We start from the raw sequence: 20,655 nt of genomic DNA, 5'->3' as shown, positions 1-20,655 counted from the left end.
CACACACACACACACACAAAATCTCTCCTTTTATGCACATCCACACTCAGCTTAATCTGTCCAAGACTGGATTTGCTGGTGTGTGAGAGAGCGGCTCACATTTCACTGGAATACAAGTATGCTGGAAAAAAATGTCACCTATGCAGGGAGCTGGGATGACAAGGGTTGATGTCATAAGGCTATCTGCACAGCTAAAGGTTACATGTCCAACCCTCAGACCTCCAGTTCTAATGTAATACTTACAGAGATCAGCTGTAGTAAATGAACTGAGTTAAGGGGGATAGATGTGGTATGAACAGATTACATATACAAAAAATAAAGACGCTGCTTCCAAAAACGATATTGGATTTGAGGATTAGCAAACAGAGCACAATGTTCTTTTGAGTGACATGAGTATAAAAACACTCACCAACTTCAGCATTACATTTCAGGGGCAATATCTGATGCAATGTAGCTGTAATTAAAGAAGCGCTGCCATTCTTTGTCACAAAGTCGCTTTTCAGAGAGAGAGCCATAATCCTAAAACACCCACATTGCCAGAATCAACTAGCAAACAATGTCAAGAGGCAAGATAGCAAACAGGCAAACACAGAGATGGAAATATGGACATTTGAGCGTGGTAGTCCTATTGCTCTGATGAATGATGTAATTCCACACGGATTTGGGCAATATGATCATGACTCATGCTGAGATGTTCATTAGTTATAGATAAAGTGTGTTTTTCTGCACCACAAGTGACAACATACAGAACATTTACTACCAAAAAATATATAATCAATTAATAATAATATAAAACTAATATAAATAGAAAGTTCACAAGAACAGCATTTGTCTGAAATAGCTTTTTTTTTTGTATCTGTAACATAAAAAGTGCAAGGGGCTAATCATGAAATATAAATAAAATTCTGTATATCATCAGCATTATTAGCTGGCAACATTACCAGGAGAGACACTATGAGTCTGTTAAACATACAGTACATGAACCCACAATGCAGAATCAGACCATCACGGCATCAGTGCAGTCGCCTTGAAAGGTGACCAAACAAGACCCCCACCCGAGCCACAAAATGGCTATTTTTGAAATAAACATTATTGCGTAAAATCAGTTAGTGGTTTTGTCACGGCTGGAGGCAGAGGTGGGTAATTAGTAGACCCGTCTGTTTACGGTAAGACCTTCGTGGGATCTCTGTCCCCTAGTGGCAGGGAGCAGATGACATAAATGATTTCCTCTCTTGGCTCGATTTCACTGTGCTAATTGGCCACAGCACATTAATTGAAAGTGAAAAGAAGAGTCCGCCAAAAACGGAGAGGGTGGGGGAGGTGGGCGTTTGACTGTGAAAGGGGATGGCACAGACTGTAATATAGGCTGGAAGTGGAAGCTGAGGCGGCTGGGGAGTCTTTAATTGTTTCAAATTACGCATGTGATTGACAGTGACAGAAAGTGGGCAATGACAAGATGGGCCCAGATGAGTGCGATTAGCGTGCAACCAGACAAGCTGTCACTTCTCACAACATGTTATCTGTAGGAAATATCCTGCATATGGCTCTTTTAACTCTGTATAGTAACCCAGGGCTCTGGTAACGCATAATGGGAATCAGTGTGCTGAGTAAAATGTCAATACATACAGTTACATAAAACATGTATGGAAAAATAAACATTGAGAACAGCTGAAAGCTATATAACTTATGTAAAACCAGGCAGCAAAAAGCAGATTTCTGTACTTTTTGTAGATTTTTTGTGACTTTTTTTCTATATTTCACCTTTAATTCAGTGTGTTACTTGACATTTCTTTGATTTTGTTTGTGAAATTTACTAGCAAAAGTTTTTTTTTTAAGTGTACACATCAGCTACTTAAATATTTCTTAGAGAATGTGAAAGCAGTATTTACATCTGTTTAACCCATTTTACCTCTGCAAAATTGCACATATTTTCCAGCCAAATCAGCACAGAAAATGTGTAAACTCTATATTATATATTACGGCAAAATACAGAGCACATAATATAGAAAATTTCTTAAAATTGCTTAAAACGTTTATTTAGTCAAAGCAATTTTTAGCTTACAAGGACTATTTATTTGAAATTAATTATAAATAATAAAATACAATAACAAATCTTTCACAATAAAAAAAGAATAAATAGCTTTTTTATCAATATGCATTTATTTGAAGTTTAAATAAATAAATATAACCTTTTTTGTATGCATAAATAAAGCCTTGTCTGCTTAGCTGCCAAGTGATTTCATCCACAAAAATTGCTTATCAAAACATATATATATATGAAATATCTTGCATTACAATCACTGCTAGTCTGCTTTAGTGTAATACAGACAAAAGCTTTTCAGTACCACTGGACCCTAAATGTCCCAAAGTGCTACAAGGCCTGGAGTTAACCAAAGGTTAATGCATCCTATTGAGCTGATATAGGAAAAAGTGTGAAGTGCAATCTGATTATTTCATTCAGTGTTTGCGGATGTGTGAGATGGATGCAGTCACAAGGAAAAAAACATCCCCTTCTGACCTCTCATGCCACCTCTCATCTTTTCACACCTCACGCTGCTGCTTGCCTCCGCTTCTGCCGAATTAAATATCTGCTTTAAATGATTTCACAAGGAGCAGCTCGGCAGCAGCTAACGCCATCGAAGAACAACGCATGGTGGAGAGCTGGTGGGAGGAGGTGGGTGGAGGGGGTGTTTGTTTGCTAAAAACAGCAGGGTGCAGGCCTAGTGAAGAATGTCAAGTCAAATTGTTCTTGACAGTGTTAATATCTGCACTTCACAGTGATAATTACATGTAAATAAATAGTGAAATAGCTCTCAGCTGGAGTCTGAGAGGAAAGAGCGGGGCAGTTAGTGTCAGCCAGCTGGGGACTCCATCGCTAAGGACAGTGAGCGAGCGTGAAGGAGGGGGAGGAGAAGGAAACAGAGGTGGAAAACCTCTGAGATGTTGTGAAACCACATCACAGAAACTGCAAAACTATTCTAGCTTTACATACAAAATCTAAAACAATGGGACAAGCTTACAAAAGTCTGTCATAAACTGTGGAGGGGGCAGGCAGGGTGATTGGCAGTTGTAGTTTTACAAGGCTGTAGTATTAATCATAACTTCACACCTGTCAGACTGGCATCTGGAACTAACAGGAAGCATGTGCACAAAGCCGACAACACCCCCCCCCCCCCCACCCATGGTGTTTTGAGCAGGGTCACAATTGTTGGAAGTTTCGCTGTTCATACCCAGTGACCTTGTAGACTCACTCACTGTATGATCGATCGTGATACCAAAACTGAAAATAAAATCAAAATAATGAAATAAAATAAAATATAATTTAGTCAGTTAATACATATTTACTCTGCATTTACATTTATTCCAAATAAAATAAATGAATAGGATAATTAATACGGTAAAACAGTATAAAGCTGTAAAAAAAAAAAGAAAGAAATCACATAAAAACTCATAAAAAAAATCCTCAATCTGTTAATAAAACGTTTATAAACATGAGATATACAACAATTTCCTGTACCCAGTAGACCCTTGTTTAGAAACATGTAACCACTACGACACAAAGTATGTCTGTTTAATCAAAACAAACTAAATGATAGACTTCAGTAATGCTTTATGAAAATAATAACTATAGAAATGTATGTTTATATTGTTCAAGCACTTTTTATAGTGCTTTAAATAAATATTATTTATACTTATTTTAACATAAGAAAATAAGATTATAGCTTATGGAATCAGATATAATGGGGGGGGGTGGAGTACAATATGCAATCAGGTTTTTAGGATTGTTGAGGTAATATTAATTGGTATTAGTATTTTTCAGACTAACAGTTAATTTTCCTGCATTTCAGCTTGTTCATCTCCATAGCTATACCTCTGTGAGATAAATGTAAATAACATTAATTCTTTCAATCAAGGGATACACATCAAAATTTAAAATATTCAAGCCTCATTTTCATTTAAAAGAATTATTTGTGGCATTTACCCCGATTAAGGTCATTGCTTCTCTCAAAATAATCAGATTCATGCATACCAGACATGCAAGTGCTCTGTCCCTATATTAGTGCTGATGCTGTGGAGATCATAATTAAATCATTCTTTATATTTTTCTGTCTTCCACACATACAGTTATACAACAGACCCTCTATTTTCAGTCAAGAGCCATTGGAGATGTTGAATGTGAAATTTACATATGTATTTGAGTGACCTGAGAAACCTACTATGTTTCATTAACACACACACAAGACTTCAATTTCTCTCAGCTTGCGCTAGAGAGGGGGAAAAAAGATAGGAAGAGAGAGAGAAACCAAATAAATTCATGCAGAAAACACTCTGCCAGTGGATATGATTTAAATTCCCCTGATTTTCTTGGCAGCTTCTGAGCAGGTTTCATCTTTTTTTTAAAGCCTCTTACTTTTTAACTCATGCCAAATTGAAACAGCATCTTTATTTAAGACGGGTTCTAATTAACAAGTATTTCTCATCTACTCTTGGAGCACGGGGGTGATGTTAATATTCATTTATTTAGTCTTTTGATTTGTTGATGGTGACACATGCCAGCTGACACCGTGCCCGGCGAGCAGATTAATACCGCACTGGTTATAATAGCAGAAATGGCACATAGATTCACTCTTTGACATTCAGGTGCACAATGTCTTGTCAAAAATCTGCAAAAAAAGAAGGGAAAAGAGTGAACCAAAACTCAATCATCTTTTCTTTCTCTTTTTCTCACCCCCTCTCTCTCATATAATTTCTTCTTTTTTGGCAACCCCTGTGCAGGCTTCTTAAATATAATTCATCCAGTTTAAAGTGGCTGCTGTGCTAATGGAGGAGAGGAGAGAGGTTGGAGTCCCCCTCCCTTATCTCTAGCAGACAGTTGTCAGGAATCACTGGTGAGGCCTGAGTTGTGCGCGTGGCTCAGGCAGGGAGGCCTGGGGATACGGATCAAAGGGAGAGCTGGTGAGCACTGCTCTGCCTCTGATCCCCCAGTGCTGAAACCCAGTCTATTCGCTCTCCCTTCCTAACATCAAATGCTGGCCAAAGTTCCTTCATTCCAAAACACAAATCTTCCAAATGCAATGGAGTGGAACACATACACGCAAAATTATACCATTTGCCATCCAAGTGTGTGGATCTCTTACAAGTTTGATAGAGGATTTAAGTTCTAAATACTGAATTATATATATATATATATATATATATATATATATATATATATATATATATATATATACACACATACACATACATGTGTGTATATATGTCTTATAAACTGATAAATCACTTATGGTTTCATGAAATTTTGCTCTAAATTAAAGAAAGAAATGATAATGGTATTCAATATAGAAAATGTAGAGAATAAATAATAAAATTATTGCTAAATATAAATAAAAATAAGTAAATAACATAAGTATTAATCTTTTAAAAAGTAAATATAAATCAAATGTATGAATAAATACAAATATATAAATATAAATTAAAAATAATTACAGAATAAATAGAAATGAAACATTAAAAAAAAAGTAAATGTAAAATGCAATAAATATAAATGTATTAGAATAAAATGTAAATGTTAATAAATATAACATTCTGAGAGATAAAATAAAAATAATTATAAATGAAAATATGTATAAAAGTCTTCTAACACAATAAATAAAAGAATTATAAATAAAAGTAAATATAAAAATATCCTTAAAGAGTAAATATCAATAAATATAAAAATCATCCAAGTCAATAAATAAAAATAAATGTTTATAAATATAAAAATCTTCTTAAAGAGAAAATATAAATTGTAAAAATAAATATAAATGAATCATAATAAATATAAAATATTTATAAATATAAAAAATTGTAATATATATAAAGAAATGACTAAAATAACAAATTAGTTTTAATCATTTGTTAATTTTGTTTTGTTAATAACTCACACAATAACTACCCGTTACGGTCCAATCAACCTGACACTAATATTGCAGAGTGAAACTGCAGTAATGCTCATTAATACTGGCACTGGAAGCTTTAGATGACTCGAGTGCCTTGAGGGGCGGTGTTGTTGCTACGGGCCCAAAACAAAAAGCATGACTGATTATACTGAATGGTTGGTTTAAGTAAAACCTGTTCATTAAAAAGGGTGTGTGTTGTTTTCTTCTCCAGTTACAACAACTAACAACAAAAACACTGCACATATCAGACAGCCATAGCAGAACGTTTCCCACTGTAAAACCCAATCAGCCACCTGCACAAAGCATCTGTTGGAGGAGGAGGAGTGACTGTAGTAGTAAAACAGCCTACGGCTTTATTACCACATTCATTCCTTCTCCACATGTCCAATGTTTGAACTGGTCTTAATGTCCAGCAGCGGGTGAAACACTGAAAAGACATGCAGTCAAGGCCATAGAATTCAGTCCATGGCTCTGACCCGGTCCAAAAGTTGGCTTAGTGGAGATTAGGTCTGGCATTGCATAATTTTCATCCGAACTAAGCTGCAGTGCTGTTTAATGTGTTTTCCAGAGGTGCAGCGAGAAGCGCTCTGGCTCTGCTGGCACATGACAAGAGTGAGAGAGACTTGTGCACCTGTTGGTGTTGTGAACCCAGCAGGGTTGTATTTCATTCTGGCATGCAGCCATCAGCACATTTACTGACATCCACAAGTTTTCTCCACTTGATAGAAGCTGCAGCACAATTTGACAAATGAGCAAATGAAAATGAGCACATCTTTCTCAGATTTTCTTAAACTGAAAGTCAGGTCATTCCAACCATGCACTAGATTTTCATGTATATTGCAATACAATGGATAAAATGTTGCCATTTTTACTATTTCTATGGCGTTGAGCGCTATTTCCCATATAAATAAATAAATACAAAATCCTACATTAAGTTATCCAGGTGTTTCTGTATATATATGGCAAATTTTTCCATTCATAAATATATCATATATTACAAAATCATATATGAAACCTATATATTAACATATATCTCTAGCCCACACACATGTATGTAATATTTATTTATTAATATTGACATATATGGTTGCTACTTAAAATCATAATATATAAATATCACTAACATTTACAAATTTTCCTACAGTGATTTTATATATGTTATAAACATACTTTTCTGTATGGGTTAGGCTTTTTTTCTATCATGTAATTATTTTCTTGGCATTGTGTAAGCAATCAAGTTACAACAAATATTGTGAATGTGCATGAGCTTGACCAGAGAATATTTCTAAAAATATCTACAAAAACAGAGCTCGAAAGATATTAAATAAAGGGAATAAACCAGGGGAATAAACAGTTAAAATTTGGTGGAAAGATAGAAATATTGGTTATTTTACTTCTTTCTGAATTCACTATCCGCTGTTGAGAAACAGTCATGAGTCAGAATCTTCTGAAGTCAGGATACTAAATATAAAATAAATAAGGAGACTGAGGGGAACACAAATGTTTCATAAATGGAAAACAATAAGCAGGATAATTTTGAAACTGTCAGTTAGATGTGCTACAAAGCAGTAGTGAAAACGCAAGTGTCACCATGCAGTTTCAAAGAAGGGTTTGTCCAGACAAATGAGAGGAGTCCATTACACTACTATGACAATAACTTTAGGCTATAAAGCTTTTAAAATGGCTGATAAGATTTCCCAAGCAAATAAACCAAACAAAAAGCTCTGTGTGCAATCCAACAGTCCTCTACTATTTGACATCCATTATGAAAAACGGCACTGTCTGTCTAATACAAACTGCACCAGATAATACTCTACAGAATCATGTAGACACTCACCTATTTCAATTGGTTTGCATGAACTGTCTTCACTGAAGAAAAAATTAATGTGTTAAAATTAATTATTAGAGGGGGGATTATAAGTAAAAGAAAGACAATCGATAAGACAAATGATGGAGAAAATTGTGATGTCCAAAAACAAGCTTGTAAGGACTGCCATGTGGACTCCCTGTAGCTGAGAAGAATGGGGCGGGGGGTTGCCTTGTGGGGCTCTGGCGGCCCTTTCATGGACATTGAGGCACAGTGTGATGCTGGGGTTGAACTATGATACTCCTGTCAAAGAGAACATTAATTTTTCCTACAATAAGGGCCTGATGGAATAGCCACATGTGACATGTGGAGATGGCTGGACAGGGATGGGGAGGTTACGGGGCTGAGGAGGGGTTGGATGGATCTTCATTTTAGTAAGGGATTCATACAAAACCCATGGAGAGAAAAAATGTAATCCTTGAAGAAAAATATCATTTTAATAATGATTTTAAACAACTACAATTACAGTTTTATCCTCTATAAATGTATATTATGTTTAGAAGAAACAGTGCATCATAATTTGTTTAATATTAATTTATGTTGACATGCTGCTTCTGTAAAATTGATGCTTCAATAAAATAAAATAAAATAAAACAATAGAGAGCTGTTATTTTATATTTCATCTATTTCTGGTTTTTAACACTCCCCCCAAAGAATGCACAAAAATGCCCAAACCATGTTCAGTTATTTATGCAGGTTTGCAGCGAAAGCATTAGTACTTAAAGCCCCTCCACTATGACTAACAATCAAACATGCTGAGAAACGCTTATGTTATCCCCCAACTCCACTGTACAAGAGAAAATCTCTTTTTTGTCATCAAATCCCTAATTCTGTCCTCTCTCAAAAAAAAAAAAAAAAAAAAATAAGCAATACCAGTTTCCAAGCCATAAAACATGTGAACAAGGGGGTAATTGTGGACAAATGCAGTATTGAATTTCATTTTCAACTCCTTACACACCATTTCAATCTTATTTTCTGCCTGTTAGTCATATCTTCTTGGTTATAGTAGACAGAACTGTCCACTAATAGTGAATAATTGCTTGTAATACACTCTTTACCAATGATGTGCATCATTAGCAGCCATTTTCCTTTTATTTAGATTTTAGGAATCAACCCTGAGCAAAAGAGCCCTGAATTCGTTATTTAAGGTAGCAGGCAAGAATGCTATATAATGTCTATAACAAAAACCTTTGCACTGAAACACAAGAGCAAAACCACCATGTGATTTCAATAGAATTTTAAACAGAATTTACAAAAGCCTTACTGGCTTCCCATATTATACTTAAAAGATGTACGGTATCAGAGAAAGACAAGAACACATTTTACTTAATTAAAACATCCTGACTTATTAAAATGTCTGTTAACACTTGAAAATTACTTCCAGACAATTAAACATACAGATCCATTCATTTAGTGAGATTATGCTATTTTCATATGGGATTTTTTTTTCTCTTTAGGGTATCCTGTATGGTCTCAGAACGAATTTTCATAGAATCAAACAATTAAATCTTTGTTTTAATTATTAGAGTGGGTAAAACAAAGGCATATTAATTAGAACGCATTATCTTATAAATACTTCACGAGTACAACAGGGTATCATCCAACAGAAGATGATTTCTCCAAAACTGCTCAGTACACATGAGACACATCTAATCACCAGTAGTACACGGCAATGCACAAAGAATATGCTGTTTTATCTTCAGAGCGGTCTCGTAATTCCACTTGAAAGACTCCTTGACATGTGGCTATAGAGAGGAGTATTTAAACACTGTGGCCAGTGACCCTTACTGACCTGTGGAGATAGTCCATTGCTGACGGGATTCATGTGATTACTGCTTGCTGACTGGCTCATGAAGGTGTCGGTGTAGCTGGAGAAACTGTGGCGGTTGGACGAGAGGCCATAGGCGGAGCTGCTGTCGCTCGAGAGCCCACCCTGATGCATGGTGGAGGGGGGCAAGGGCTGGGGCCGATGCACCGTGCCACTGCCATCTGGGAAGAACAGCACGTTTAATTAGAAAACTATTCTCAAATGCATCATAAGAGTGTTCGTTTTATTGTGAGTAATGTATGAGATATGTTTGTTGAGTATAAAATAAACACAAAAAAGGGTCAAATTCTTCTTAAAAAAAAAATAAAAATATTAAAAAATTGGTTAACATACCTTGTGTTAATGTTGTTTGAGCATAAGCAGACTCAGGAAGCTGGTAGGATGGTAAAGTGGGCATGCCTGTGGGTGGAAACCCTCCAGGTAACAGGTGGTTAAATGCTGCCAGTTGATTAGCTCCAGCTTGTTTACGCCACCTCGCTCGACGGTTGCTGAACCAAACCTGAAACAATACGAATAAAAATAAATGCAGTGAAATTCTGGCCAACACCACTAAGCTAACTTTTAATTTCATGTGTAATAAATGAGAAATGGTTGATATGTAAGGGATAATGCACAGCTAGCTAACCACCTGATTTGAAGCGGAATGCATTAAAATAATTTAATGCACAGCTAGCTGTGCATTACCCCGCTTCTACCATGGTCATTTTCCAGTATTGACAAGTTAAAGTTTTTAATGATCTTTGCATTGCAATGTTTGACCGGAAGGGTAAAAGTGATGGTTATTTTCATTAGTTAAGGCTTGACAGCGCTAGCATTCTGCCCACTTCAAATCAGACACAGACATGAAGTAGTGTGGTAAAATCACATTTATTTGAAAGAATAGATTATAACATTTATTTAAAATAATTATCAATCGAGAGAGATAAGAGAGAGTGAGATGACAGTTGTGTGTGTGAGTTGTCTGAGCATCTCACTCTACAAATAATGAAACTGTGAGTTTGGTTACTTAAATAGCATTTTTATCTCCTTGTTGCTAAGGAATATAATGCAGTGTTTCAATAAATAAGCCATTTTATTAATAAATGTTGCGGGACAGTGTTAAGTTTATGTGCTCCTGAATGATTATGTGAGTGCGCAGCGCAATCTCTGATCTCTGTGTGTGTGTGTGTGTGTGTGTGTGTGTGCGTGAGTGATGTGTGTCAGTGGATTAATTTAGAATGGTGATTAAACTGACTTGGAATTACCTGTGCTTTAAACAGTTTTAAAGCACACCTGCCGGCCAATCAGAATATGAGAGTGCACTTCAAGAGATAACCCTTAAAGGGTTAAATATTTGCCATAATCTGTCCCTTTAATATTTAGGTTAAAAGTAAGTACTAGATGATGGCAAAAGTAATTTGAATCTTATAATGAGTGGAAATATGTATAGATATTAGTAGAAAATGTGTTTTTATATCAAACTCTGCATGTGATATTTCAGAGATATTTTGAATGAACAAAAGCCTCTATTTAAGGAAAGCAAGAAGACAAAAAAGGAAAGAAAGAAATGCCTCTGCCTCATTAAGACACATTTTCAAAGTTTCATTCTAATGTGACTGAAAGGGGAGCACGACCAGTAACCTGCATCTCTCTGGGGCCGAGGCGCTGCCCCTGTGTATGCAAAAGAGTGAATGACATTGATCTATGCCTCAGAGGGCCATTCTTCAGACTTTAATACACTGGCAGTGCAGTTAATCTACTGTTGTTTTTCAAATGGGCCCCACCATTGTGAGTGGAAGTGAAAGAGGGGGACAATGGCCCTTCAGTGAATCAGACCACAAAGAGAGGGCGTCCCTTTTTAAACAGCTCCTCAAGAATGACGCTTTCAGCCTGGGCATTGATCAAGGGGCTGGCGTAGACATACTGTATGAGTACACACTCTTTCTCTGCCACTTGCTTTTATCCTCCCAGGCTCCCCTTCAGTCTTTGTACACAAAGTGACAAAGAATGATAAAAAGTCTGATTATTTTTCATAAAATCTAAAGATCAAGTGGGGCATAGTGAACAGTGTACTACACCAAGATACGTTTTTTAAAATTCAAATTATAATATATATATGGCCTTTATTGTAATAATAAAATTAAATAAAATTACATTAAAATTTAAGTCATTAAAAAACCCAGACAGAAACTGCAATTATGGCATTCCTTGAAAAACTTCATATTCCATTCCCATATCCAAGGAAACACATATAAGACCTATAAGAAACCTATAAGACTCTGGAAACACCTATAAGACCTATATAATTACTCTTATTAACACACCAGGGAACCAATTATACACAGTTAGCAACTACCTTGGAAAAGCACATTCCCAACACCCATCCTTACCACAGTGTTAGGTTAGATTTCTGTTTATTCAATGTTAGGTTAGACAACTGGATTTTTTTAAACTTCAAGGATTTAACTTTTTTTCTGTATTAATTAATAAATCATGCCAATAAAAATCAGTTTCATTCAAATATAAAAGTTAGCAGTATTCAACCATGCCACACTGCTCTTTTATCAGTGCCGTGCATCATGGACCTTTCCCATAAAACCACTAGCCCCGCTGACACGAGCCATTACTTTACGTGTCTTAGTTTAGGATGGTTTCTGGTATTAGCAAGAACTGGAGAGTAGCACAAGGCATTAGGAGCTGCATATCTCAGTGTTAGAGGCTAGAGTGCCTGCCGCCCTACGAGCTGGGGCTTCTGAATGCACCATTCTGGAACCCAATGGAAAAGGCACCTTGAGCAGGGATTTTCTCTTTGCTGCTCCCTCTAATTCCCCACTCTTCTCATTTCCCTGTTTGATCTGTGACAGAAAGCACACTGCCCGACTGAGATGGCCGGCTCATTTCGCAATTCTGAAAGAGTTCAAATAATTTGCTTAAAAGTGAACTTTGCGAGACATTTAAGAGAGGAGATTTCGTGGAGTGGGGCTGAAGGAGCTGTTGTTGATTACATTCAGTTTGGAGGGAATGGAAGTCGAAAAATTCAATTCAATACATTTTCAATCTCCAAGTGAACAGGGGGAGCAGGAGAGACAAAAGGAAGGAAGGTAAATGGAAGACAAATCTGATTGTAGACTGTGTCACGATTGCACATTCCACTTTTGGCCAGCATCATGTGCTCTCGTCCAATTTCAATCATCCAGTCCATCATATCAGTTCTTCTCACTTTCTTTTTCACTGTCTCTCTTGGATGACAATGGTTATATGTCTTCCTAGGATTACCGTTTGCCATGCACAGGGCGGTTGGTGAGCAGACAGGAAGATGAAGAGTAAAACCTGGATAACGTGATTGAATTTCACAGCAAAAAAGAACATAACAGTGGCTGAGAGGCATGAAAAAGGCAGACATCGATCTGAGTGGCTCCATACAGGAGTTTTGGGAATCTGGATGTGCAGTGGGACAGGAAGGATTGGACCTTAAAGGTAACAGTGTGGCAAAACTCTCTAAAATGAAGTATCTTTCCTGCAGAAACATCTGCAAAATTCATTTTTTACGCCACCCAGATATTAAATTTGAGAACAGTTTTAAATTCATGGCCATGCATCTCTTTCTAACTAATCATTATGCATAAACATAAATATATGCATGTAAAAATCCATATAATACTTGTATTCACATATTTGTTTGATCTGTTCACTGAAATCCTGCATTTGTAAGCCAGGAGTATAAGTACAGAAATATTGGTTCCAGATTTTGCAAGCATCTTTCACAACGCATGTGATATGATTCCACATCAGGGGGCTGACATTTGTGCCTTGGAAGTCTTGTTTCCAGATTGTTACAACATTGTAAACATTTCTGTTCACACTTTGAACGGTAGTGTATGTCAAAATTAGGTCACAGTATCAAGTTTCATTAATTATTCATAATATGATCTAAAAAATACAGGAAGTTTTCATTGTAATAATATAGTGTGTCTAGGTTCTTCCCTCCATCTGTCTGTCCTCTCCTCATATTTCAGAATGGTCATACCACAACCTCAATCTTGATTCATGATAACATCACAAAGATTTCTTGTCTAACTGAGTTTGAAGTGACATAACTGCCACTGCCTATGAAATTTCCTGTAAATCTCTGTTAATTCCTTTTGTTTCTCCCTCTGGTTTTACAAAATGCAGTGAACCAGACAGAAAGATGGGCAGCAGTGCTGTAAAACCTGGAAGCACTAAGTCAGATATGGATCACTTCCTCTGATTTGCCATAAGGAGCAGTAAAACAGTGGAAGCATGAATAAATTGTCTGTGGTTAAAAATAACCGCAGTGACAGACTGAAAACACATAATAGATAAGCACCAAACACATAAATGAATGCCTTTGACATCCTCACTGATCCATGTCTGACTTTCTCTTTTTGGCAGCAGGAAAGCTCCCTCTCTCCCAGTTTCTCTCTCTCTCTCTCAGACATCTGGATACTGTGTCAGCGCAGCTGCACTCGAGTGAGTTGACACTGAGGCCGCAGGGTCTGCCAAAAGCCAACAGGGTCAGACACCTTCCCCTCCACAAAAGCAATGATCCCAGAGCCCTGGCATCTCCATGTGAGCTATCGCGAGCCAGAGATCCTCACACATCATCTGCTTGTCCTCTCAAGAACCAACTGCAGGGCTGTGACAGGGTTGAGAAAACAAAACATGAGCTGTCGGGCCAAGATATTGAGGATGTGGTTTCATATGATCTCTGACTGATCTGGACTTTCCATCCCACATGGCCCCAAACGTTTGACAGCGAAAGAACATTCATGATTGCATTATCGGTTTTAAAAAATCTGATTCAGGTCTGATATACACAGTTCAGAAGTAAATGTTCATTTACTTGTCTAATTAGCATCAGTCACCATGAATGCACAAAAGGGCCAAATGTCCCATGGGGCTTCTTTCATGGAGAGCCGAATCACTGACATGGCAGAAACAAAATCAGCAGGAACCCCGACACTGGAAGCAAGAGATCTTTTATTTGCTAAAAAGCCTGCCACAAGGCTACTACAGGTCATCCTTTTCCAAAACTGTTTCTGGGCACAAACATCTGATTGATATACATTTATGCATTTAGCAGATGCCTTTATCCAAAGCGATTTGTCTAGGAGCCAACAATATTTGTAAAATTCAGATTTTAAATAAAAATCATGAATACAAATGCTGCTAAGTAAAACAAAGCAAAATACAGAATATACAGCTTTATTAAGTGGTTGAATCGCAGAAAGAGTATGCCATTTGGCAAGTTGAAAGGTGGTGAAGCCAATTTAGCCAACTCAACTGTGGCTAAGGAGGAAAAAGAGAAAGACGGCTGAATTTCAATTATGCAGTGATGCCATTTAGGCAGCTTGTGAACATCTAACAAACAGCGTTTACTTATTAAAAAAATTATCTTTTATCACAAAATTGAAAAACAAGACAGATTGACCTTACATGCCATTTCACTACACAGTTCTACATTAAGGTAATATTCAGAACTTTAACATACAGTAGGAAGAATACAAGCCCATACCTTTTCAGAGGTAAAGCCATCAGAAAGGCCATGGTCAACGGTCATATTTTATACAAGCTCTTGATTGATTAATGTAACTGGTCGAAAGGGGTTCCCTAGAGAGTGTGTGGGATGCTCTCTGATAAGCAGCAAATTTTACAAGAAGCAGTGGTGGGCTTGAAAGTGGTGGGAAGAAAAGATCCCAGCCAAAAGCTGAAGTGAGAAATCCATCAGGAATGCACTCTTGTTCTTTTTATCCCCCTCCCTTTGCTCCCAACAGCTGCTGCCATAACTCTACTGTATTTTCACAACTCAGTTTCAACTATCCACATGGTTGACAAGATGTCAGGACCAGTGGTAGGAGAAGCCAGAGCCACTGTGCGTAAATGCTTTGCAACAATAAGTACATTTACATGCACTTTAAAAGTTCAAATTCAGTAAGACAGTAAAACAAGCAATTCATGGTGTAAATGCATTGGTCCAACAGAAATCGTACCAGTGTGGTTTCTGCAAATACAATTCTCAGTGTTGTGTGAATGCTACAAAAGTCAGAAGTGACACAAAACATTATTAATCCTTTAGATATATTAAGTTATGCATTGTGACATGTAGATTTTGACAGAAGACTGTAACTTGATTATGAGCTGCTCAAGTTAAACGGTGCATGTAAACGTGCTTTTCGTTTGTTATATTGTCTTTCATTTCACTGGAAGATCAAACTATGACATTTTGACTAAAAATTCATAAAGTAATAGTAGTACCTAGCAGTGCCATATTAGCCACCTGATCATGTTTCTCTCTGATACGGCTGACAGGAAGAGGCCTGCTGTGTTTTTCTAGCACTTTCTTTGAAATGAGCAGTTGCATTGTTACACGCGTCATCAATCAGAGAACCTCAGTTCAGCAGATCTAGTGACACTTAAGAGCTCTATAGACCTCGAAGCACATAGCTGAACTCTTACTGGGCTCTCATTGTGCCATCTTCAATCTTATGAGTACCATCCTTTCATAAGTAAACTTGTAAATAAGCACAATTAAAGGGATAGTTAACTTATTAAATTAAAGTTCTGTTATTATTTACTCACATTCCATATTTAAAAATGAAGCAGGCTTCAAACAACACTGGACTCATCTGACTTCAGTTTTACACTATGGGTGTTCATATAAGTTTGGAATGACATGAGAGTGAGTAAAAGATGACGAATCTCATTTTTAGGTGAACTATCCCTTTATGTTTTATATACCGAGTGATGAAGATAAAGGCTCTTGATTCAGTAAAACACATTTTCAGACCATGCATATAGCATGGCAACTGCAGTAACTGCTTTATTATTTGGCAGTGTCGTACCTGTACTCTGGCCTCTGTGAGCTTGGTTCTCTGAGCTAGTTCCTCTCTGGTGTAGATGTCTGGGTAGTGTGTCCTTTCAAAGGCCTTCTCCAGCTCCTCCAGCTGCTCAGCTGTGAAGGTGGTCCGACTGCGCCTCTGCTTCCTCTTCAAGGGTAGGTCTGGTTCAGACTCCACATCCGAGCCATCATCTATTCGACCTGACATAGAGGACAGAGAATGAAAGAACTGAGTGCGTTGTGTATGCCCAAAAAACAGATGGATGGTGGCATGGTGAAATGAGATGGATTCATGTGGCTTTCAAGTGAAAATTATTTTAATGCATGGCTATTTATATAGGCGAAGCTCTTGTAAATACAACTCCACATCAGTGCACATCCCAGCTCACCCCGAGGCCATAAAGGGAAAAGTATGGGGGAAGAGTTAAATCTCAGAAGACCACCTTAGCAAACCTCATACCGATATTCTGTGCTAAAATTAAACAAAACTGGCACTTTACAAATACCTCAAGATTATTTAATTATATGCCATTTGCAATCTTGGTGGATTATCTTTAAAATTCTGGCTAAAAATGTTCCTGTGGCTCAGTGGAAGAGCATTGCCTTAGCAGCGCAAAAGGTAGTGCGTTTGATTCCCAGGAAACATACGCATAATGGGAAAAAAAATGTATAGCCTGAATGCACTGTAATTGACTTTGGATAAAAGTGTCTGATAAATGTAAATGCATATCAAGTGCAGCATTACTGTTTAGTGGTTAGCTGAAGAGAAGAGTAGCTCAGTGATGAAACGAAAAGGACACATTAGCTTATACATGCTGTATGGGACAGTGACCTTTTTAACAGGTGCGTATGCACGTTGCTGATAACTTTGCAAATAATTGTAGAAAGAATATTAATGAGTGTAAACAAGAAAAATAGACAAATATGCCGGCAAAAAGAGATCTACCTATGTCCCATTCTTTTGTCACATCAAGACCATTTCCATATATGACAGGAAAGATCTTATATAGCCCATTTTTATCATTTCATTTGAGTTGATTCCTTATTTATTTTCCAGTTTAGCTGGCACTGGGCTGATCCTTGAAAATCCCTTCAGCAGCATTGGGGGCCTAGCTCTGCAGACACTGGCCTTAATCCAGGCCATGACTTCCCGCTAAATTGAAGAAATTCTACATTAGTAATGGCTGAGCCCTGGCTTCTTATTGGCTAATGCTGGTGTGGGCTTCCAAGACTGGTCCCTCTATACAGGGCTGATTATAGAAGAGACGAGTGGGGTGCACTCCGCCTTTTCTTATATGTCAGGGCTGGGTAAATATATGTTTTCCCCCCCACTTAATCGCCATCTTCACAAAGAAAAAAAAAGATCCTGATACTGATTCTTAAAATCTCAAGATCTATCCTTGACTCTGCATTTGTAAAATAAAGATTCATTATTGACATTGATGGTTCCATGAAGAACCTTTAACATACGTACGTAGAACCTTTCCATTGCACAAAAGGTTATTTATAGTGGAAAATGGTTCTTTATGTTAAAATTTCTTAAAAGCTAAGAAAAATAATGGTTTTGTTAAAGGCTGTTCACTGAAAGGTACTTTGAAGAACCCAAAATGGTTGTTCTATGTCATTGCTGCAAAAACACAAACACAGAACTTAAGCCCCTTTCACACTGCATGTTGGACCCGGGAAATTGCCGGAACATTGCCAGATTGCCTTCTGTGTGAACGCAAACAAGTCCCGGGATTGATTCTGTGATCGATCCTGGCTTGAGGACTTAGTAACATTGCCGGGTTCAGTCCCAGAACGAGCTGTTGTGTGAACAAAAGCCAGAACCAATGGCGTAAAGGGTATGTCGTAGTGATGACGCACGTTATTGCGCGACTCTTATACTGAGTGTCAGATCAACGTTCACATCGAAAAAAATATTTGCAAACTGTCATGAACCAGAGATCAGTTAGCTCCTCACTATCCATGCTGAAGCCGAGACCATTCGCCAGCTTAAGTGAAAGTTAACGTGCCTAGCATTTTCGACTCGTACATTACACGTCACATCGTGATGTCATGTGTCATTACGGGACCTTTTCAGGTCATGTGTAAACGCACGCACATATTCCGGGAAGTCACTGGTAGTGTGTGAATGAACCAAAATCAAATGACGGGACACATTACTTGTGTATTATGCGGAAGCTCAGTGTGAAAGGGGCTTATACATTCTACACCCTGCTTTTTGCTAGAACAGTACAGTAAGATCAGTTTTTTCAGGCCAGGTGAAACACAAGATGGATCTGAGAGGTAATTCAATGACATTAAATCTTGTCGACAACTGCAGATCTGTTCACTCCCATTCCTCACCATAGGGGACAGTAGGGGTGTCGTGATATACCGGTATTGATGATAACCATGATATTCAAAGCAACAGTTTTATCGATATTGTGTTAATTTAGTGTGTGACGATATGCCGGTATTAGCGATAACCGCAATATTTAAAATGAACAGTTCTCTTATGATAACTCCACATGTAAATACTCCAGTGCAGGACCTGGTTGAGCTCCCAGGTGGCAATATTGTGCCGTTAAGTTGGTCGCAGTGCCATGCACTTTTCTGTCTTGTTATTTTATAGGAGCTTCAACGAACATGGAGAAAGCCACAGTCCTGCGTTTATCAGTATCCTTATGTTCATTGGGTGAAAAAGAAAAACTCAATAAACGAAGTAAAATAATGTTTCTCTAGATATCACGATATATCGATATTGTGAATTCTTATGGCTACAATAACCGTGATATGAAAAATCTAATATCGTGACAGCCCTAGGGGACAGCAATGAGGGGAGTTTGAGAGATAGAAATGCTTATACAAACTCTTAACATTTGGATTTTTCCCTAGTTTGAGTTCAAATGATTTTATTGGTTGGAAGGTTCTAATTTCTAAATTTTTATGTGAAAATGTCATGTTTTTACTTTGTCACTGTCATCTGACATTGGTTTGGTCACAACAACAAAAGCTAACCAATGGCAACACCAGATTACAGAATGAATATGTTTGCACATCTCCATTTATTTGTTGGACAGTTGGATAGAATGTCCCAAAATAGCCTCTAAACATAAGCACAAACAATGAAAGAGCCATCAAAGTGGCTTCGACTCCAGGCCAGCTCTGTCTTTTAATTAAACAAGGAATTATGGGATTACAGGGAGGTTCTCATTACAGGCCACTTGAGGAGTCCTCTGGTAGATGTCTTTTTGTCTCTTAGAGCTCACGCTCAAGAAGAGCTCAAGGAATTCTTGACGGATTACACATGGCCGTAGGACATGGGCCACATTTATTAAATCAATTCCTTTGCCTTTTCCTTTAAGATTCATTTTGCCAACATTTTCCCCTCTTTCCAACATTCTGCTAAAAACAAACACAAGTGTACATATATATTGGAACTCATGTTCTTTAAATCCCTTTGTGATTTGTGAAGTGATTTGCTTTTGACTCGCCATGACGAACACTTGAGGCCAGTGCAATGATCTATACTGATTGTTTTTCCAAAAGGTGGCCATCACTTTTATTAAAGACACAACATGGAATTTATTTGTTCTTCCCTACATGCTGCTAGACAACGAAAGAATAGCTCACCCAAAACTGAAAATGCGATCATGTGACACTGAAGACTGAAGTAAAGACAAAAATCACAAGAATAAATTAGATTTTAAAACATATTAAAGTAGAAAACAATAATTTTAAATTGAAGAAATATTTTACTGTTTTAACTATAATTTCAATCAAATAAATGCAGTCTTGGTGAGCATAAGAGACTCTTTAAAAAACATTAACAGACCCCAAACTTTTGAAGAGTGTATATCCTGCCACAAATATCAAAGACGATTTGTGATCAATTCTTAATTTCCTCATGTTTTTACCTTCTAAGAAACAAAATTTGAAAGGCTACAAGCTTGATGCAGTTGCGCCTGCATGACTGATGAGTATTCTGCCACATCCCATTCTGCCCTCGTCACAACAATTACAATGTCATTTAGCTGCCATAACAGACAACCCACAAGCCCTTCAGAGACTGATAAAACCACAATACGTTTGACAGCACTCTCTTGCTAAAGGTCAGCATCTCTCGCTCTCCTAACGCAGTATAATGAGGACAGGATTATGGAAATGAAACAGACGCTGATGCAGATATGCGTCTAAA

General features: G+C 37.4%; 1 protein-coding gene across 5 annotated transcripts in view; it reads right to left on the bottom strand.

The window, feature by feature from the left end:
* The window catches only part of LOC132129076 (paired box protein Pax-7-like), a 48,774-nt gene that overhangs the window by 12,875 nt on the left and 15,244 nt on the right, over nt 1-20,655 (bottom strand). For all 5 annotated transcript variants that reach the window (XM_059540504.1, XM_059540499.1, XM_059540502.1 and 2 more), the window contains exons 5-7: nt 16,477-16,673; nt 9,968-10,133; nt 9,599-9,795 (exon numbers count right to left, since the gene is read on the bottom strand). In XM_059540504.1, coding sequence (XP_059396487.1) covers nt 9,599-9,795; nt 9,968-10,133; nt 16,477-16,673 — 560 coding nt within the window. The remainder of the gene's footprint in view (nt 1-9,598; nt 9,796-9,967; nt 10,134-16,476; nt 16,674-20,655) is intronic.

This window comes from Carassius carassius, chromosome 46, assembly GCF_963082965.1.
Source record: "Carassius carassius chromosome 46, fCarCar2.1, whole genome shotgun sequence".
Taxonomy (NCBI): domain Eukaryota; kingdom Metazoa; phylum Chordata; class Actinopteri; order Cypriniformes; family Cyprinidae; genus Carassius; species Carassius carassius.
This window is presented reverse-complemented; position numbering and strand designations above follow the sequence as displayed.